Source organism: Lethenteron reissneri, chromosome 61 (assembly GCF_015708825.2).
Source record: "Lethenteron reissneri isolate LAM-NWPU_2019-01 chromosome 61, ASM1570882v1, whole genome shotgun sequence".
NCBI classification, from domain to species: Eukaryota; Metazoa; Chordata; class Hyperoartia; order Petromyzontiformes; family Petromyzontidae; genus Lethenteron; species Lethenteron reissneri.
In genome coordinates this window covers 8262646-8284266 of record NC_083839.1, presented here as the reverse complement: position 1 = coordinate 8284266, position 21621 = coordinate 8262646, and the positions used below count along the sequence as shown (strand labels likewise).

At 56.9% G+C, this 21621-nt stretch overlaps 1 protein-coding gene across 3 annotated transcripts in view; it reads left to right on the top strand.

Moving 5' to 3' along the window:
• Positions 1-21621, top strand: part of LOC133358197 (integrin alpha-9-like) — a 39406-nt gene that overhangs the window by 2979 nt on the left and 14806 nt on the right. Inside the window, exons 2-17 of one of the 3 annotated variants that reach the window (XM_061576425.1) lie at positions 187-311; positions 2675-2781; positions 6298-6424; positions 7173-7240; positions 7818-7944; positions 8259-8344; positions 9057-9119; positions 10584-10721; positions 12702-12810; positions 13221-13315; positions 13760-13850; positions 18213-18258; positions 18556-18710; positions 19458-19615; positions 20383-20643; positions 20872-21615. In XM_061576425.1, the coding sequence (XP_061432409.1) occupies positions 187-311; positions 2675-2781; positions 6298-6424; positions 7173-7240; positions 7818-7944; positions 8259-8344; positions 9057-9119; positions 10584-10721; positions 12702-12810; positions 13221-13315; positions 13760-13850; positions 18213-18258; positions 18556-18710; positions 19458-19615; positions 20383-20643; positions 20872-20892 (1777 nt within the window). In that variant the 3' untranslated portion in view covers positions 20893-21615. Of the gene's footprint in view, positions 1-186; positions 312-2674; positions 2782-6297; positions 6425-7172; positions 7241-7817; positions 7945-8258; positions 8345-9056; positions 9120-10535; positions 10722-12701; positions 12811-13220; positions 13316-13759; positions 13851-18212; positions 18259-18555; positions 18711-19457; positions 19616-20382; positions 20644-20871; positions 21616-21621 lie in introns of those variants that run through there. The other 2 variants (XM_061576423.1, XM_061576424.1) reach the window with 2 other exon arrangements.

The following is a 21621-nucleotide window of genomic DNA, read 5'->3' as shown; positions in this document are numbered from 1 at the left end:
CCACGCCATCACCACCACGCCATCACCACTACATCACCACCACACCATCACCACACCATCATCACCATCACGCCATCATCACCACTACACCACCACCACTACGCCATCACATCACCCCATCCAACCTGTGCCGTGCAGGAGTGACGCCCCCCCCCCCTCTGCCTGTGCCCCCCCCTCTCCCCCCAGGGTGCTGGTGGGGGCCCCCCAATCCCGCTCCCCCCTGTACCCCAACACGAAGAGGCCGGGCTCCCTGTTCCGCTGCCCCGTGCGCAGGAACCCCACGTGCAGCTGCAGCGAGGTCCCCTTGGACAGTGAGTCGGGCCCTGGCTCCCACAGCCCTCGCCACCTTGCCCCAAGCATCGCCCCACAGCCCTAGCCTCATAGCCATAACCCCATAGCCCTAGCCCATAGTCCTAACCCCATAGTCCTAACCCCATAGCCCTAACCCCATAGCTCTAACCCCATAGCCATAACCCCATTGCTCTAACCCCATAGCCCTAACCCCATAGCTCTAACCCCATTGCCCTAACCCCATAGCTCTAACCCCATAGCTCTAACCCCATAACCCTAACCCCATTGCCCTAATCCCATTGCCCTAACCTCATAGCCCTAACCCCATAATCCTAACCCATTGCCCTAAACCCATAGCCCTAGCTCTAGCTCTAACCATACCCCTAGCTCTAACCCTATATCCCTAACCCCATAGGCTTCGCTCTAACCATAGCCACATAACCCAAACCCCCTTGCCTTCAGTCTAACCCTATAGCCCTCACCCTAACCCTATATCCATAGCCCTAACCCCATAGCTCGAGCACTAACCCCATAGCCTTGACCATAACCCTAACTCAATAGCCTTAACCTCATAGTCATAACCCCATAGCGCTAGCCATAGCCCCATAATCCCAACCCTACAGCCTTAACCCCATAGATCTAGCCCTAAACCCATATCCCCAACCCCTGACCCCATAGCCCTAAGTTTTTAGTCTTTAATCCTGATCCTAACCACATAGCCCTAACCCCATAGCCATAACCCCACAACCCTAACCCCATAGCCCTAACCCGATAACCCTAACATCATATCCCTTACCCCATAACCCTAACCACATAACCCTAAACCTATAGCCCTCAGCATAACCCCATAACTCTAATCTTAACCCTATAAGAGCTCTAACTCTCACCCTAGCTGCAAATTGAGATAGGCAGCATGATGAGTTACAGACGCAGATACTCACGCAAAGAGATGCTCACGGAGAGAGATACATGGGGGGCGGGGGGGGGGTGAGATCACAGAGATAGATGGAGGGAGATTACACAGATAGATACGAGGATGGGGGAGTGATGTGTGGCGATAGCAGGCGGAGCCACACCCTAAACAAGCCCTTCCACAGACCTCCCTGGGGAGGGTTAGAATCCCGGCGAAGGGACAGAAGGAATGTCTCGATGCTTGGAGAGATTGTGGGAGCCGGCCGTTGTCAACCGGCCACTCGGAGGTGGGGGTTGGCGGACCACGCACAGATGGACCACCGGACAGCCAATTCCAGGGCAATGAGGCGGTGACCTTTGGGACGAGTAGGAGAGAAAGGGGGCAGTACAGCAAGTAGCGGATGAATTAAGCGCAGAGCGGCGTTCTGTTGTAGGTCGGAATCGTTTTCCATTCCTCCCACGCGATATTTTCAGCGTGCGAAGCTGAAAAAAACAATCCGCTGATGGATGTTGGTCAGTGTGCGGGGTTGTTGATGGCGAGTGGGTGGGAGGCCGGGGGGGGGGTAGACGTGGGAGCATTGAAGTAGAGTCACACATTGGCGTTTTGCTGCACGCACTGCACATATCCTGTTCACATCCCAGTGGTGGCACTTCCACATTGCTATGGCGGGGGAGCAGGGGTCTGGATGGACATGTGGTTTATGATCGTGGCTATGATAACACAAGAGACTCACAACGAGACGGCGGCGAACAGAGATGGAGAGGGCAGAGGGTATCCATCCCCAGGGTCCTTAGACCAACCAATATCTATACAGTACTATATGTAAAAGGGAAATTTGTGAATGTGTGTGTCTGTTAGAAATGTTTAGCGTACTTCCCAACATGCAACAAACTTGAAATTTTGCATGTGGGTATCCTCCAGACCAGGGGTCGGCAACCAAAATAACAAGAAGAGCCATTTCTTTCCAATTCGGTACAAAAGTCAGTATTTCAAGAGCCGCAATGCATCTGAGTACATACTGTACATATCGTCAAGAAGCAGCCCGTAAAGAGCCGCATGCGGCTCCGGAGCCGTAGGTTGCCGACCCCTGCTCCAGACTGTACACAATTAAAAAAGTATAAAAAGAGACTTTGTATTTTGGGGGGGAGGGGGGCGCAATAATGGATATATTTTGCACAGCAAGTGAGCGGTGACGTCACATCTGTGATGTCACCCGCATGCGGCAGCGTGACGCAGTGTGCCTGCTGACGTCACGCATCCCCCCACCCTCCACGTAGGCCGTGTGTTAATCCAAGACAAGAATCCAAGTGCCGGGCGAAGCCGGGTAGTGAAGCGAGTGTGTTATATGTTGAACTTCTTTCGCACCGTACGTAGCCAACCGCGCTAATCGGAGGTGCGGTGGCACCTGCTTTATCTCTGACACGGACATTAATGCGCCCACGTGTTTGGAATGTTTTATTCTTCTTCCAGTGACTCAGCAAAACCAGACGTGTGGGAAATACTGCCGAGCGGACCTGGAGGACCAGTGGCTCGGCGTGAGCCTCAAGCGACAGCCGGGCAGCGATGGGAAAATCCTGGTAATGAAACAAATTCTATCACTTGCCCACCGACCCACCGTCTCAGACACTCACCCACCCACCCTCTGATCCACCAACTCACCAACCAACCAACTCACCCGCCAACTCACCGACCCACCGTCTCAGACACTCACCCACCCACCCACCCGCTGATCCACCAACTCACCAACCAACCAACTCACCCGCCAACTCACCGACCCACCGTCTCAGACACTCACCCACCCACCCGCTGATCCACCAACTCACCAACCAACCAACTCACCCGCCAACTCACCGACCCACCGTCTCAGACACTCACCCACCCACCCGCTGATCCACCAACTCACCAACCAACCAACTCACCCGCCAACTCACCGACCCACCGTCTCAGACACTCACCCACCCACCCGCTGATCCACCAACTCACCAACCAACCAACTCACCCGCCAACTCACCGACCCACCGTCTCAGACACTCACCCACCCACCCGCTGATCCACCAACTCACCAACCAACCAACTCACCCGCCAACTCACCGACCCACCGTCTCAGACACTCACCCACCCACCCTCTGATCCACCAAATCACCAACCAACCAACTCACCCGCCAACTCACCGACCCACCGTCTCAGACACTCACCCACCCACCCGCTGATCCACCAACTCACCAACCAACCAACTCACCCGCCAACTCACCGACCCACCGTCTCAGACACTCACCCACCCACCCGCTGATCCACCAACTCACCAACCAACCAACTCACCCGCCAACTCACCGACCCACCGTCTCAGACACTCACCCACCCACCCTCTGATCCACCAACTCACCAACCAACCAACTCACCCGCCAAGTCACCGACCCACCGTCTCAGACACTCACCCACCCACCCTCTGATCCACCAACTCACCAACCAACCAACTCACCCGCCAACTCACCGACCCACCGTCTCAGACACTCACCCACCCACCCACCCTCTGATCCACCAACTCACCAACCAACCAACTCACCCGCCAACTCACCGACCCACCGTCTCAGACACTCACCCACCCACCCTCTGATCCACCAAATCACCAACCAACCAACTCACCCGCCAACTCACCGACCCACCGTCTCAGACACTCACCCACCCACCCGCTGATCCACCAACTCACCAACCAACCAACTCACCCGCCAACTCACCGACCCACCGTCTCAGACACTCACCCACCCACCCGCTGATCCACCAACTCACCAACCAACCAACTCACCCGCCAACTCACCGACCCACCGTCTCAGACACTCACCCACCCACCCGCTGATCCACCAACTCACCAACCAACCAACTCACCCGCCAACTCACCGACCCACCGTCTCAGACACTCACCCACCCACCCGCTGATCCACCAACTCACCAACCAACCAACTCACCCGCCAACTCACCGACCCACCGTCTCAGACACTCACCCACCCACCCGCTGATCCACCAACTCACCAACCAACCAACTCACCCGCCAACTCACCGACCCACCGTCTCAGACACTCACCCACCCACCCGCTGATCCACCAACTCACCAACCAACCAACTCACCCGCCAACTCACCGACCCACCGTCTCAGACACTCACCCACCCACCCGCTGATCCACCAACTCACCAACCAACCAACTCACCCGCCAACTCACCGACCCACCGTCTCAGACACTCACCCACCCACCCACCCTCTGATCCACCAACTCACCAACCAACCAACTCACCCGCCAACTCACCGACCCACCGTCTCAGACACTCACCCACCCACCCTCTGATCCACCAAATCACCAACCAACCAACTCACCCGCCAACTCACCGACCCACCGTCTCAGACACTCACCCACCCACCCGCTGATCCACCAACTCACCAACCAACCAACTCACCCGCCAACTCACCGACCCACCGTCTCAGACACTCACCCACCCACCCGCTGATCCACCAACTCACCAACCAACCAACTCACCCGCCAACTCACCGACCCACCGTCTCAGACACTCACCCACCCACCCGCTGATCCACCAACTCACCAACCAACCAACTCACCCGCCAACTCACCGACCCACCGTCTCAGACACTCACCCACCCACCCGCTGATCCACCAACTCACCAACCAACCAACTCACCCGCCAACTCACCGACCCACCGTCTCAGACACTCACCCACCCACCCTCTGATCCACCAAATCACCAACCAACCAACTCACCCGCCAACTCACCTACCCACTGATCCACCACCACAGCCACTATCTCATCCAACATACCAACACATCCACCCACAACAACAACAAGACAAAGATCCCCCGTATAGCCTTAACAGACTTTTGGACCAAGAGCTGTTAGCGAGCACCTATGAAGGCTAGCCCGGCACACGAGGGGGTGGGTGGCCAGCACCACGCCCGGCCGCCTTTTTCTCCCGAGTGGCGATGTTTACACACCGCACCAGGCACTTATTTTAGGTTGAGTAGACCTAGGGGAGACGCAGGACCGGTTCAAATAACACTGGTCAACAAAAAAAAAATTCTTGCCTGGACTTTTGCAGCTGTTTTAGACTAATTTCAGGGTGCTGATTCCAAATCTGATCTCATATTTGCTCTATCACATCTCATTTTATGCTATCAGCAAACCCCATTTTCATTGATTTTACCCGAAATTAACTCTGTCACTTATGATTGCAAGTTGTTGCGAGTCAGTGACTGCTTTAGTGATAAAATATGGTGCTGTATTTTTAGGATAGTGTGTTTATAATATCATTTTATGTAGATATCCACATTTATGAAATATTTTTCTTCTGCAGTTTTTATTGAAAATGCAATATTTGATATCTCAAAAACCTGATGTGATAGACAAAAACTGATGCCAGATTTGGAATCAGCACCCCAAAATTACATTAAACCCGTTGGAATACCTTATGCCAGAAAAAGTGTGTTGACCAGTGTAATCATCACTGGTGTTTGCCGTGAATGGGAATCAAATTCGGGTCGCCGGGTTCTCGGAGATGTTAACTACCTCGCCTCGTATACAGGAGGTCGTGGGTTCGATCCCGACCCTGACGATGCCTGCTGCTGTATATTAGGAGTTTGCGTGTCTCTCTCTCATCATCATCACAGTGGCTAGGAGATGTTAACTTTCTCGCCTGGTCTACAGTGCTGGGCTGCCGCTATAAATGTCCACTTCGTTCAGCTGCTACCATTTGTGTGGACAGGTCGCTTCTGAGAAAAGTTCACTTACATAGCTCAGTGGGCCTTTTTGGGTTGGATCGCGTAAGCATAAATGTGTCGTACCCCTCCACCACCCGACACGGCCAGTAAGGTCCGTCACGTAAACAACGCGCCAATTAGTTTACTTCTTCAGCCCACCGGTGTGTTGGAGAGTGAATCCACAACATTCACAATGAGAGTAGTCCGACGTTTCGCTGGCAATTACATCAACCAGCATCATTGGGCGATGTGCCAGGACAATATTGATGGCGAAGGCGTGCGTGTTACACCCGTGGTTACACAGTACCCCCCCCCCCCCATCTTGCACCCCAGGTGTGTGCCCACCGCTGGAAGAACGTGCACTACCGCAAGACGATCTACCCGTACGGGGTGTGCCTGCTCATCCCCGCCAGCCTGGTCGCCCGGCAGGGCACCAAGCAGCTCAGGCCGTGCCACAAGAGTGAGCAGGGGGGGGGCGGGGGGGGGGTGGGGGGCGGGGTGGGGGGGGACGACGCCCGCCCCCCCGGGTGGCGCAGGGAGAGGGAGGGGTGGGGGGCGACAGAGAAGGAGGGGAATGATTGGACGAGAGGATGGGGCGCGGTGGCGGTGGGGGGGAGGGTATTTGTTGAAATGAAATCAAACGAATCGCGACGTTTCGACCGCAGCACGAGCGATCCTCATCAGGTGGGACAAGCACGGCAAGAAGACATGTTGAGGTAGGCGAGAGAGCTGCCGTGGCAAGAGGTTGTATTGGTAAGAGAAGGGGGACTTCACCCAAAGAACCAAAGAGTATGGATTCCTGCAGTCACGAAAGCTTCACATCAAGATCGGGTATTTGTTATTTGACTGGAGCTTTACAGCTCATCGGATTCCTCCGGCATAAATAAATATTCTGATGTCTGGTTACTCCTACACAGGGGGGCATTGGTGGTGTGGTATGCGGTTGGTGATTTGTGTGATGGGGTAGGTGTGGTGGTAGGTGGTGGGATGAGTGATGTGGTTTGTGGTTCGTGATTTGAGTGGTGGATGGCGTGGTGCTGACCACCCACCCTCTCGTGTGCCGTGCCGGCCTTCATCGGTCGTAACTCGCTAACAGCACTTGTCCCAGCAGTCTGTTAAGGCTATCTGGGGGGCCTTTATATGTTTGTATCACTGTGTGCGTCTTTGTATCCCCCCTACCCATCTTGCCCCCCCCCCTCCCCCCACAGACAAACACCGCAACTATGGCGAGGAACACGGCTCGTGTCAGGCAGGGATGAGTGCCGCCATTACACAGGTGTGTGTCTGTGTGTGTGTCTGTGTGTGTGTGTGTGTCTGTGTGTGTGTCTGTGTGTGTGTCTGTGTGTGTGTGTGTCTCTGTGTCTATGTGTCTGTGTAACTCTGTGTTTGTGTGTCCCTGTGTGTCTGTGTGTGTGTGTATGTGAGTCTGTGTGTCTGTGTGTCTGTGTGTCTGTGTGTGTGTATGTGAGTCTGTGTGTCCCTGTGTCTGTGTGTCTGTGTGTGTGTGTGTCTGTGTGTCTGTGTGTCTGTGTGTCCGTGTGTGTCTGTGTGTCTGTATGTGTGTGTCTGTGTGTCTGTGTGTTTGTGTGTCCGTGTGTGTCTGTGTGTCTGTATGTGTGTGTCCGTGTGTCTGTGTGTGTGTGTGTCTGTGTTGTCCCCGTGTCCCTGTGTCTGTGTGTCCGTGTATCTCTGTGTCTCTGTGTCTGTGTGTCCCTGTGTCTCCCCATGTATCTGTGCGGCGTTAATGTCTCTGCGTCTCCATGTCCCCCTGCCTCTTGTCTCCACGTCCCCTCATCCGCGTCCCCCCCTGTCCCCCCCCCCCCCGCGTGTCCCCCCCCCGCCCCCCCCGCCAGGACGCGGTGGTGATGGGCGCCCCCGGCTCGTTCTACTGGACGGGCACGGTGGTGGTGTGGAACGCCACGGAGAACCGCCTCCACTACCACGCCGAGCCCTGGCACGTGGGGCCTGGCAGCTACCTGGGTCAGTGGGGGGGGGGCAGCTGGGGTGACGTTGGTAACGAGGTGACGGTGTGATGAGGTGACGGTGATGACGGTGATGACAAGGTGATGACGAGGTGATGGTGATGACGAGGTGACGGTGATGACGAGGTGATGACGAGGTGACGGTGATGGCGAGGTGACGGAGATGACGAGGTGATGGTGATGACGAGGTGATGACGAGGTGATGACGAGGTGATGGTGATGACAAGGTGATGACGAGGTGATGATGAGGTGACGGTGATGACGAGGTGATGACGAGGTGATGACGAGGTGGTGACGAGGTGTGTGTCGCAGGTTACTCCGTGGAGACGGGGAACTTTGTGACCCCGGGAAGCACGGAGATCGCGGGGGGAGCGCCGCAGCACTCGAGTGTGGGCAAGGTGAGGCCGGGGGGGGGGGGGCAAGGTGAGGCCGGGGGGGGGGGCGGGGGAGCAGGGGGGTCCAGGGAGGTCCAGGGGGTCCAGGGGTCCAGGGGGTCCAGGGGGGGAAGGGGGGCAGGGGGGCTCGCCATGTTGGGGTTCGGCAACCCGCGTGTCCCGAGGCCGCACGCGGCTCGTCAGGAAACGGCTCCTCCTCCTCCTACCCCCCCTCCTCCTCCTACCCCTCCCCTCCTCCTCCTCCTACCCCCCCTCCTACCCCCCCTCCTCCTCCTCCTACCCCCCTCCTCCTCCTATCCCTCCTCCTCCTACCCGCCCCCTCCTCCTCCTACCCCCCCGCCTCCTACCCCCCCCCCTCCTCCTACCCCCGCCCCCCCTCACCCCGCCAATGTTTGTCTGTGTATATCGCGCCTGGCTCGTGTTCTGTGGCAACGTAAAGCCAAAACACGACAGGAATGACCGCCACCGTCTCGCTATTCACCGCAGTGCAGATTGCAGCTCTTGAAACACTCAGCGTTAGTCTCTTGTCGTTGTACCGACTTCAACAGAAGACGAAGATGAAGACGAGTCTCTTATTATTTATTTGGTTTCTGAAAGCCCCGGGTCTCCTCGAGACCCCCGTAGAGATCCACCGCTGTCTCTGTCTGTCTGTCGTGGTCTCTGGCCGGTGTCCGTGGGGTGAGCTCGTCTCTCTCTCTGTGTGTGTGTCTCCCAGGTGTTCCTGTTCAAGGTCGACAATGGCAAGTTGATTCCGTTCTTCGAAGCGTCGGGAAAGAAGGTTCGCAACCCTCGCGCATCGCTCACAACAATTAGAACGCCTCCTCCTTCTCGTGGTCTCCATTGTCATCGGCGTCATCACTGTCGTCATCACTGTCGTCAACCTGCTCCATCTCATCCACGAGCTCACGAGCGACGGTCAGAGACTCTCTCCTGTCTCTGACCGCGGCTCAATAACTCCAAACCGTGCAGCATGGGACTTCACACTGCCCCAAATAAACACGCAGTGGGTGCGTGGAGTGGGTTAGTGGGTGGGTGAGTTGGTTGGTGAGTTGGTGGATCAGTGGGTGGGTTGGTAGGTGATTGAGTGAGTGGGTGGTTAAGTGGGTGGGTTCATGCGTGGGTGGATGGATGGGTAGGTGAGTGGATGGGTGAGTGGGTGGGTGAGTGGGGTGGTGAGTAAGTGAATGGGTAGGTGGATGGGTGCGTTGGTAAGTGAGTGGGTGCACGGGTGGGTGGATGCGTGAGTGAGTGAGTGGGTGTGTGAGTGGACGGGTGGGGGACTAAGTGAGTGAGTGGGTGAGTGAGTGGGTGTGTGAGTGGACGGGTGGGTGAGTTGTTATGACCCGAATTGTGGTGGTGGTGGTGGTGGTGGTGGCTGAGCACAGTGGCTCGGCAACCCGGGGAGACGGATGCCATTGTGAGTTCAACAGTCGAAGGAAGGAGGAGGTGGCGGTGGGGGATGAGGGGGGAGAGGAAACAGCCAAAACGAAAAACACATCCTCCTGCTGCCCCCCCCCCCCCCTTGTCCACGCTTCCCCCGTGGTCGGCTCAACGTCCTTGGACTTGCGTGGCGCACACAACGCTGTGTCCGGTACCGTGGTGGGGGTGGGGGTGGTGGCCGTGGGGGGGTGGTGGTGGCCGTGGGGGTGGTGGTGGGGGTGGTGGCCGTGGGGGGGTGGTGGTGGTGGCCGTGGGGGTGGTGGTGGTGGCCGTGGGGGTGGTGGCCGTGGTGGTGGTGGTGGCCGTGGTGGTGGTGGTGGTGGTGGTGGCCGTGGTGGTGGTGGCCGTGGTGGTGGTGGTGCTCGTGTTGATGGGGTGGTGGTCGTGGTGACAGTCGTGCTGCTGGTGATGGTGAAGGCTTTACTGGCAATTGTTGTTAATGGTGGTGATATTGCTGCTGATGATGAAGCTACTGATGATGCTGCTGCTGCTGATGATGATGATGCTACCGCTGATGATCATGTTACTGCTGCTGATGATACTACTGCTGCTGATGATGATACTACTGATGATGATGATGCTACCGCTGATGATGATGCTACTGCTGATGATGATGATACTACTGCTGATGATGATGTTACTGCTGATGATGATGCTACTGCTGATGATGATACTACTGCTGATGATGATGCTACTGCTGATGATGATACTACTGCTGATGATGATGTTACTGCTGATGATGATGCTACTGCTGATGATGATGCTACTGCTGCTGATGATGATGCTGCTACTGCCGCTGCAGCTGGGCTCGTACTTTGGCGCGTCGCTCTGCGTGGGCGACGTGAACGGCGACTCCCTCTCGGACCTCCTGGTGGGGGCGCCCTTCCACAGCGACGTGCGCGACGAGGGCCGCGTCTTCCTCTTCCTCAGCCGCGGGGGGGTGCGCCGGAGCCCCCCACAACTCACATCACACACCACGCAGTGTCGTCTCCATGTCCCCGTGTCCCCGTGTCTCCGTGTCTCCGTGTCCCCGTGTCTCTGTGTCTCCATGTCCCCGTGTCCCCGTGTCTCCATGTCCCCGTGTCCCCGTGTTTCCGTGTCCCCGTGTCTCTATGTCTCCGTGTCTCCATGTCCCCGTGTCTCCGTGTCCCCGTGTTTCCGTGTCCCCGTGTCTCTGTGTCTCCATGTCCCCGTGTCTCCGTGTCCACGTGTCTCCATGTCCCCGTGTCCCCGTGTCTCCATGTCCCCGTGTCCCCGTGTCTCCGTGTCTCCGTGTCCCCGTGTCTCCGTGTCTCCGTGTCCCCGTGTCCCCGTGTCCCCGTGTCTCCATGTCCCCGTGTCCCCGTGTCTCCATGTCCCCGTGTCTCCGTGTCCCCGTGTCTCCGTGTCCCCGTGTCTCTGTGTCTCCATGTCCCCGTGTCTCCGTGTCTCCGTGTCCCCGTGTCTCCGTGTCCCCGTGTCTCTGTGTCTCCATGTCCCCGTGTCTCCGTGTCCACGTGTCTCCATGTCCCCGTGTCCCCGTGTCTCCGTGTCCCCGTGTCTCCGTGTCTCCATGTCTCCGTGTCTCCGTGTCCCCGTGTCTCCGTGTCCCCGTGTCTCCATGTCCCCGTGTCTCTGTGTCCCCGTGTCTCCGTGTCTCCGTGTCCCCGTGTCTCTGTGTCTCCATGTCCCCGTGTCCCCGTGTCTCCATGTCCCCGTGTCCCCGTGTCTCCGTGTCTCCGTGTCCCCGTGTCCCCGTGTCTCCATGTCCCCGTGTCTCCGTGTCTCCGTGTCTCCGTGTCTCCATGTCCCCGTGTCTCCGTGTCCCCGTGTCTCCGTGTCTCCATGTCCCCGTGTCTCCGTGTCCCCGTGTCTCCGTGTCCCCGTGTCTCCGTGTCCCCGTGTCTCCGTGTCTCCGTGTCCCCGTGTCTCCGTGTCCCCGTGTCTCTGTGTCTCCGTGTCCCCGTGTCTCCGTGTCCACGTGTCTCCATGTCTCCGTGTCCCCGTGTCTCCATGTCCCCGTGTCCCCGTGTCTCCATGTCCCCGTGTCTCCGTGTCCCCGTGTCTCCGTGTCTCCATGTCCCCGTGTCTCCGTGTCCCCGTGTCTCCGTGTCCCCGTGTCTCCGTGTCCCCGTGTCTCCGTGTCTCCGTGTCCCCGTGTCTCCGTGTCCCCGTGTCTCTGTGTCTCCATGTCCCCGTGTCCCCGTGTCTCCATGTCCCCGTGTCCCCGTGTCTCCGTGTCTCCGTGTCCCCGTGTCCCCGTGTCTCTGTGTCTCCGTGTCCCCGTGTCTCCGTGTCCACATGTCTCCATGTCCCCGTGTCCCCGTGTCTCCATATCCCCGTGTCCCCGTGTCTCCGTGTCCCCGTGTCTCCGTGTCTCCGTGTCCCCGTGTCTCCATGTCTCCGTGTCTCCGTGTCCCCGTGTCTCCATGTCCCCGTGTCTCCATGTCCCCGTGTCTCCGTGTCCCCGTGTCTCCGTGTCCCCGTGTCTCCGTGTCCCCGTGTCTCCGTGTCCCCGTGTCTCCATGTCCCCGTGTCTCCGTGTCCCCATGTCTCTATATCCCCGTGTCTCCGTGTCCCCATGTCTCTATATCCCCGTGTCTCCGTGTCCCCGTGTCTCCATGTCCCCGTGTCTCCGTGTCCCCGTGTCTCCGTGTCCCCGTGTCCCCGTGTCTCTGTGTCCCCGTGTCTCCGTGTCTCCGTGTCTCCGTGTCCCCGTGTCTCCGTGTCCCTGTGTCTCTGTGTCTCCATGTCCCCGTGTCTCCGTGTCCCCGTGTCTCCGTGTCCCCGTGTCTCCGTGTCCCCGTGTCTCCGTGTCTCCGTGTCCCCGTGTCTCCGTGTCCCCGTGTCTCCGTGTCCCCGTGTCTCCATGTCCCCTTGTCTCCGTGTCCCCGTGTCTCCGTGTCCTCGTGTCTCCATGTCCCCGTGTCTCCGCGCGCAGGGTGCGATGCTGGAGATGCCCACGCCGCTGCAGGGAGACAACGCCTACAACGCTCGCTTCGGGGAGGCGATGGTGAACCTGGGGGACCTGGACCACGACCACTACCCCGGTACGACCCCCCCACCCACCCCACTCAACCCCCCAACCCCCCCCCCCCCCACCCAAACTCCCCCCACAAATGTAACAGTGATCATAGGAACTGTGACCGAATTTTCACAATAAACGACATAAACAACATGTACCACCAAACCCTGCAGCCATAGCTGGCTGCATGAGTCACTCCACAACAGCAGGAGCATCAGTCGGAGTATCACATTTTTCAATGCACCTTTAAGATCGGCACACTAAATCAAAACACAGATCATACTTTGCAGCGATCATCCGGAGCGAAACATTGTATTTTAGGCCACTGAATAGCAATCGTTACTGCTGTTTTTAATAGTAGAAGTGTTGTGTTGTTGTAGTAGTGATGTTTTCGTGGTGTTGTTGTTGTGTTGCTGTTGTTGTTGTGGATGGTAGAGTTTGCGATCGGAGCGCCTTACGAGGATGACAACGGCGGGGCGGTGTACGTGTACCACGGGAGCGCGCACGGCATCGCCGCCAAGTACTCACAGGTACAAAAGACAAATATCCCCCGTGTAGCCTCAACGGACTGTAGGGGCAAGTGCTGTTAGCGAGCAGCACCGATGATGAAGGCCGGCACGGTACCACACGAGGGGGTGGGTGGTCAACACCACGTCCGGCCGCCTTTGTCTCCCGAGTGACGATGTTTACACACCGCACCAGGTACTCATTTGAGGCTGAGTAGACCTAGGGGAGGCCCATGACCGGGTGAGATAATCGTCACTGGTGTCGGCCGTGAGGGGAATCGAACCCGGATCGCCGGGTTCGTAGCGCAGCGCGCTAACCACTACACCAACCGCTCCCCACGCACACGCACGCACACACACACGTACGTACCCAAATACGCATCGCCACCACCGCCACCACCACCACACGGCTCCATCTCCTGCCCTGTGCCCCGTCGTGTCTCTGGTTGTGCTGCGTCGCCACAACAGAGGATCAGCGGTCGAGGCATCCACCCCTCCCTGCGGATGTTCGGCCAGTCCCTGGCAGGTGGACTCGACCTGGATGACAATGGCTTCGCAGGTGACGCTGTGTGCGGATGTCTGTGTGTGCCTGTGTGTGCCTGTGTGTGTGTGTGTGTATATACGTGTGTGTGTGTACGTGTGTGTGCGTGTGTGTCCGTGTGCTCGTGTCTGTGTGTGCCTGTGTGCCTGTGTGTGTGTGTGTATACGTGTGTGTGTGTACGTGTGTGTGCGTGTGTGTGCGTGTGCTCGTGTCTGTGTGTGCCTGTGTGTGCCTGTGTGTGCGTATGTATACGTGTGTGTGTGTACGTGTGTGTGCGTGTGTGTGCGGGTGCTCGTGTCTGTGTGTGTACGTGTGTGTGCGTGTGTGTGTGTGTGCGTGTCTGTGTGTGCGTGTGTGTGTACGTGTGTGTGTACGTGTCTGTACGTGTGTGTGTGCGTGTCTGTACGTGTGTGTGTGCGTGTGTGTACGTGTGTGTGCGTGTGTGTCTGTACGTATATGTGTAGGGGAGCGGTGGTGTAGCGGTTAGCGCGCTGCGCTACGAACCTGGCGACCCGGGTTCGATTTCCGCTCACGGCCAACACCGGTGACGACTATCTGAACCGGTCCTGGGCCTCCCCTAGGTCGACTCAGCCTCAAATGAGTACCTGGTGTGATGTGTAAACGTCGTCACTAGGGAAACAAAGGCGGCCGAGCGTGGTGTTGGCCACCCACCCCCTCGTGTGCCGTGCCGGCCTTTATAGCTGCTCGCTACCAGCACTTGCCCCTACAGTCTGTTAAGGCTATACGGGGGATCTTTGTCTTTGTGCATGGGGAGTGGTGATTGTGGTTGTTATTACGCCACGCTCTGAACCCGCTGACCCCGAGTTCGATGCCCTCTCAGGCCCAACACCAGTGACGGTTATCTGAACCGGTCCTGGACCTCCCCTAGGTCAACTTAGACTCAATAAATATCTTGTGCGGTGTTGGGGAGACAAAGGCGGTCCAGGCGTGGTGCTGGTGACACCACCCACTCGTGTGCCGTGCTGGCCGTCATCGGTGCTGCTCGCTAACAACACGTGCCCTCACAGTCTGTATGGGGAGCGTGGGATCTTTGTCTGTGTGAGCAAAGTAATCATCGCCTGCAGCTGCTTTGTCCACATCTGGGGCAAGTAGTTGCCCTCCAAGCTCGCCGCATTCATACGCAAGCGTGTGTGCAAAAAGCCACTGCGAGTGGCCACCTGGAATGTTCGAACGCTAGCTACGGAGGAGAGGCTGCCACTTTGTCGGGAGCTGGACCGGTACCGCCTGGATCTCTGCGGTATTAAGGAGGTCCGGTGGACCGGCTCTGGCTCCAGTCACCATGAGGGGTGGACAGTCCTCTACTCAAGGCAGGAGACTGCCAAACAACAGGGAGTGGCTCTTCTTCTGAATAAAAGAATGAAGGGGGTGTTGGAGCGTGGCAGTGAGGTGTGGGAATCTGTAAGCCCCAGGTTACTATGGGCTCGCATTCCCATCAACCGAAGGCGAGGAGTGGTGGTTGTGGTTATTTATGCCCCCACCGAAGATGAACATCCGTGGGGGGGATGCAGGCCAAGGCCGATGAGTCAGATGCCTTCTATGACCTCCTGTCACAGGTGCTGGCTAACGTGGCCCCTCACGATAGAGTCATCCTGTTGGGTGACTTCAATGCTCGAGTGAGTCATGATGCTGAAACCTGGGCTGGAGTGATTTGAAGGCATGGGCCAGATCAGCTCAATAACAACGGTAGGAGGCTGCTATAATTCTGTCCAGCCCATGGGCTTGTAATTACCAACACGCTGTTCCGGCATTGGCACATCAACACAACATCGTGGATGCACGCCGGATCCAAGCACGGACATCTGCTGGACTATATGGTAACGGAACAGCGGTTGCGGGCCCATGTCCTTGACACCAGGAACTACCGTGGAGCTGATTTGCCCACTGAATATTGCCTTGTCATCTGTAAGATGGGCCTGCCATTCTTCCACTCTGGTGGTGGATGTACACGCAGGATCCCATTCAAACCCACAGTGGCCTGGTCTCAACTAGCTGGTAAAAGTTGCAAGCGAGAATTTCATCATCACTTGCAGCTGCTTTGGGTACATGGTCCAGAAATCCCCAGATACCCTAGCAGATGGAGGAGGTGTTCCAGCTGGCTGAGAAAAAGCGACAGGCCCACTCCCACCGTGTACAGCATCCCACGTTGGAGAATGAGGAGGCTTACCGCACCTTTCACTCGGAGGCTTGGAGAGCCATGCGGCGCGGTAATGATGGGTGGTGGTCGAAGTTTTCTGAGGAGATGAGGTCTGCCTCAGCAGCCCGCGATCGCAAATCTATCTTTAACTCCATCAAACTTGCAGTGCCACACCATCATGAGGAGAAAGAAAGGTGATCTGATCTCCGACCCCCAGGAACAGGTTTGCAGATTGGCTGAGCATTTATGTGAAGTCTTGGGGAAGAGAAACCTCTCAGCATGGAAAACATCATTTGGCAAAGTGGAGATGACCCTGCTGAGGCTGCAGTGCCTCAAATATTGTAAGAAGTAGTCACCCCCTGGAGTGGCTGGCTGAAGTGACATCTGTTGAGGAAGTACAGAAGGCGATCCAGAGTCTGAGACCAGGAAAAGCACCGGGCAGAGATGACCTCCCAAAGCGAAATGCTGAGAGAGGTTGACGTTTTGCACAGACTGCACTGTATGACATCATAATAACAGTCTGGACCACTGGACAGATTCCATGGGATTGGAAGGATGCCCTGGTTGTCCCCCTGTTTAAAAAGGGGGACCGTACAGACTGTAAAAACTATAGGGGTTCTCACTCCTCAGTGTGCCGGGAAAGGTCCTGGCAAGGAGTGTTCAACATCACCTTGCTAGGCATGCTGAGGAGAGGCTTGCAGAGCCCCAATGTGGTTTCAGGCCCCAATGTGGTTTCAGGCCAGGGTGGTCCTGCACAGATGCCATATTTTCTGTCCGTTTGCTACAGCAGAGGTGTGGGGAATTCCAACAACACCTACATCTTTGCTTTATTGACCTGGTCAAGGCCTATGATACCATCAGTAGGCCTGGGCTCTGGTTTGTTTTCTTTGTGCTTTCGGAGTCTCTGCTCACAATCATTCAGGCCATTCAAGATGGTGGGCAGTCCTGGGTAAAACTGCATGGCCGGGAGTCGGAGCCATTCCCTGTTCACCTTGGGGTGCGAAAGGAATGTCTTTTGGCTCCCACATTATTTAACATCTTTTTCGACCACGTAGTTTGTGAAGCCCTCTATGGCTGTACTGGAGGAATCTCCATCTGGTACAAATAGAATGGGAGGCTGATCGATGCCTGGGTGCGGTTAAGGGATGGCTTTCTATTGGTCAACCATGTTATGCATGCTGATGATCTGGACCTTACCATCAGCCCCATCAAAACTAAGCCCCTGCGTGGATATGTTGTGCCATCAAACACTCCACCCCCACAATCCCCTTTGGTGATGGGGCAGTTCTGGAGAGAGTGGAGAGTTTTCCATACCTGGGCTGTGTGCTTATAACCAGCTCCGGTTTGACAATAGAAGTCTCACTCCGAATCAGTCAAGCAGCATTATATTTTCATCGGTAGTGTAATGCTGCATTGAAACTACCCGGTTTGTTGCTTCGCACAAACCTTCGGGTCTTCTCGGCCATGGTCATGCACTCCCTTCTCTATGCTTGCAAAAAGTGGACCCTCCTAATGAAACATCTTCGCTGATTAGAACATTTAGGCTGGCCTGCTTACGATCCATCCTGGGATTAATCAAGCTGGATTGTGTGAGGAGCTCACAAATTACTGAAAGATCAAGACAAAGTCCCATCAGTGAGCTCCTCCGGCAGGCAAGGCTGCCCAGCCACCGCATGCCTAAATAGCTTTTGTTCGACCGGATAGAGATGGCTAAATGGGCGTTGTATGGGCTAGAGAGGAGATGGAGTGATGTGATACAAGAGGACATGAAGCTGAGTGGACTTGCCAATGACTAGTACCAGCGGTGTCAAGATCGGCCTGTATGGAGGAGGCTTATGAATGACGCTACTGGGCAGTTGGAGGCAGTCGCCCTCCAACAACAACGGAGGTCAGAGGAGCGACGCTCACAACACTGAGCGGAGCGGTGGGTGTCTAAAACACAGCAAGTTGGCATAGTAGGGGGGCACAGGTGGTGCATCAGCTAGTCATCTCAGTCAGTCAACCCATGGCACCTGGGTCTGTCCCGTGACCTCCTTCCAGCAGGCGTTCGACACTACACGTGGCATTAAAGTGCACATGGCCTGGCACAAGCGCTATGGTGACATCACCGCCACTTAGTGGTGAATGGTTGTTGATGATGATGATGAATGTGTGCTGGCGATTTTCGTGGGTGGCTCTTTTTGACGCCATCACAGCTGTTTCTAAAAATATCGTTGTCTCTGCAGACCTCACGGTCGGAGCCTATGGTTCAAATGCAGCCGTGCTGATCAGGTAAATAGCCTTGCCTTGACCCTCCCCATGACCTGGCACCTTGACCAGACCCAACACACATACAATATATTGACCCTGGACTGGCCTTGTATGACCCTGACAAAACCTGAACAACCTGTGATCGTGTCTCTCCCAACCGTGTCCACCCCCCCCCCATATCCCCCGCCGTGTCCGCCCCGTGTTCACCCCTTGTCCCCCCCCCGCCCCGTGTCCACCCCGTGTCCACCTCGTGTCCACCCCGTGTCCACCTCGTGTCCACCCCGTGTCCACCCCGTGTCCACCTCGTGTCTTCCCCAGGGCTCGTCCCGTGGTGGACGTCTCGGCCTCCGTGGTGCTGCCGCGAGGGATCAACGTGACGGGCCCGGGGTGCGGCCGTGGGGGCCGTGGGGCCCACTGCTTCCCGGCCTCCGTCTGCTTCTCCTACTCGGGGCCCGGCCTCGCTCACAGCCTCGGCAAGGCCCACCTCAGACGCAGCCCTCACCACGGCACTCACCACGGCACTCACCACGACATTCACCACGACACTCACCACGACACTCACCACGACACTCACCACGACGACCCTCGTCACGACACTCACCACGACACTCACCCACTCGTAATCTCACTCACCATCTCACTCACCCACTCGTAATCTCACTCACCCACTCCCCATCTCACTCACCCACTCACCATCTCACTCACCCACTCATCATCTCACTCACCCACTCACCACCTCACTCGCCCACTCACCATCTCACTCACCCACTCGTCATCTCACTCGCCCACTCACCATCTCACTCACCCACTCACCATCTCACTCACCATCTCACTCACTCACTCACCACCTCACTCACCCATTCACCATCTCACTCACCCTCTCACTCACCCACTCACCACCTCACTCACCCACTCGTCATCCCACTCACCATCTCACTCACCCACTCGTCACCTCACTCACCCACTCGTCATCCCACTCACCATCTCACTCACCCACTCACCATCTCACTCACCCACTCGTCATCCCACTCACCATTTCACTCACCCACTCACCATCTCACTCACCCACTCGTCATCCCACGCGTTCACTCCGGAGCGTGCAAGCGAGAGTCTATCGTGCCCTCTAGAGTTCCACCGTTGATGTTGTTGATGTTGTTGATGTTGTTGATGTTGTTGATGTTGTTGATGTTGTTGATGTTGTTGATGTTGTTGTTGTTTAGACATGCGGTACGAGCTGATCGCCGACTCGGTGAAGCAGCACTCGGGGCTCCCCGTGCGGCTCTCGCTGGAGAGCGCCGAGGGAGCGAGCTCCGTGCCAGGCTCGGTGCGCCTCGCCATCCACGAGCAGCGCTGCCTGCAGCACGTGGCCTACGTGAAGGCGAGTGACTCACCGAGCGAGCAGCTCCCTGCTGCTGCTGCTGCTGTGCTGCCTCTCAAACCACCTGCCCACTCGTGAACCGAGACAGATACCGGCTTGCCTCACCTCCACAACAACAACAACCGCCATCCGCCACTAAGTGGCGGCGATGTCACCCGGGTGCCATGGGTTGACTGGGCGATGCACCACCTTTGCCCCCTACTGTGGCAACTCACCTCTCCACCCACCTTGCCACCCACACGAAAAACCTCACCTCTTTAACACGGATCAGGTTTCCGCGACCTATATTATTCATAATGAAGGTTTTTGGGCGAGATCGCGTAAGTATAAATGTGTCGTAAACCTCCACCACCCGTCGTAAATTGTAAATGTTGTGGATTTACTCTCCAACACACCGGTGGGCGGAAGTAGTAAACTAACTGGCGCCTGCTGTTCACGTGACAAACCTCGCTGGCTGTGTCGGGTCGTGGAAGGTTACGACACATTCATACTTACTCCTTCACCTACCCAGATGCCTGCCTGCCAACCTGCCACCTCTTGACTAAGCCAGCTACCACGCGCCCGACAGAGTTGCCCACCCACCAACTCACTGCCTGCCAGGACCATCCGCTCGCCGCACAGCGGAGAACCCGGCCTCCTCATCGCGGTCGGGCAGCATAACCCCCGAGTCGGACTCGGCGTTGTCATCGGCGTCTCTCTGACCCCTGACCTCCCCGGCTTCCCCTCCACCACCCCCATGCTCTCTCCCACCCCCGCACGTCTCACAGGGGAAGGTGAACGATGTAGTTGCGCCCTTGGTGTTCGAAGTCCGCTACTCGCTGGCGCACGGGGAAACGGCGGAAGACGAGCCGAGCGGCGCCAGCCGGAGGAGGAGGAGCGACTCCCCCGGGGGTGGCAACAACACCGGCAGCGACGGTGCCGGCGATGGCGGTGGTGGTGGTGGTGGTGACGATGATGACGATGACCTCCCCGCGCTGCGACCTGTCATCAGATGGAGGGAGCGACACAGGGATTCGGCGAGAAGTGCGGTGAGGAAACCACAACATTCACGAATCGCTAATCCCTGTCGTCTCAGAGCCCAGATTCCAAATCCCAGATTCTCAAATCCCAGAATCTGAAAGACTAACTTCTCAAAATCATAGATTCTCAAATCCCAGATGGTCAAAACTCAAATTCCTCAATCTAAAAATCTATATTTCCCAACATACGAGTCTCTATAAAATTAGATTCCCAAAACCCACATTTCCAAATCCCAGATTCCACAAGCTTTGGACTAATGCGGTGCGGGAGGATGCGGAGCTGAGTGGTACCAGCGGTGTCAAGATCGGCCTTTGTGGAGGAGGAGGCTCGTGAAGGACGCTGCTGCTGGGCAGTTGGAGGCAGTCGCCATCCAGCAACAGCAGAGGGCAGAGGAGCGACGCTCACAACAACGAGCGGAGCGTCGGGCAGATACAGGGCAGCACGTTAGCCCCGGAGGGGGCACAGCTGGTACATCTGCCAGTTATCTCCGTCAACCCACGGCACCTGGGTCTGTCCCGTGACCTGTCAGCGAGCCTTCAACACTTGGCCTCGGAGTGCACCTGGCCTGGCACAAGCGCCGTGGTGACGTCACTGCCAATATGTGGCGAATGGCGGTTATTGTTGTTGTCAAGCATGCGTGTGTGCGTGTGTCTGTGTGTGCGTGTATCTGTGTGTGTGCGTGTGTCTGTGTGTATGTCTGTGTGCGTGCATGTGTCGGTGTGCGTGCTTGTGTCTGTGTGTGTCTGTGTGTGTGTCTGCGTGTGTCTGTGTGTGCGTGTGTCTGTGTGCGTCTGTGTGCGTGTGTCTGTGTGTGTGCGTGTGTCTGTGTGTGTGTCTGTGTGTGTGTCTGTGCGTGTGTGTGCGTGTGTCTGTGTGTGTGCGTGTGTCTGTGTGTATGTCTGTGTGCGTGCGTGTGTCGGTGTGCGTGCTTGTGTCTGTGTGTGTCTGTGTGTGTCTGTGTGTGTGTCTGCGTGTGTCTGTGTGTG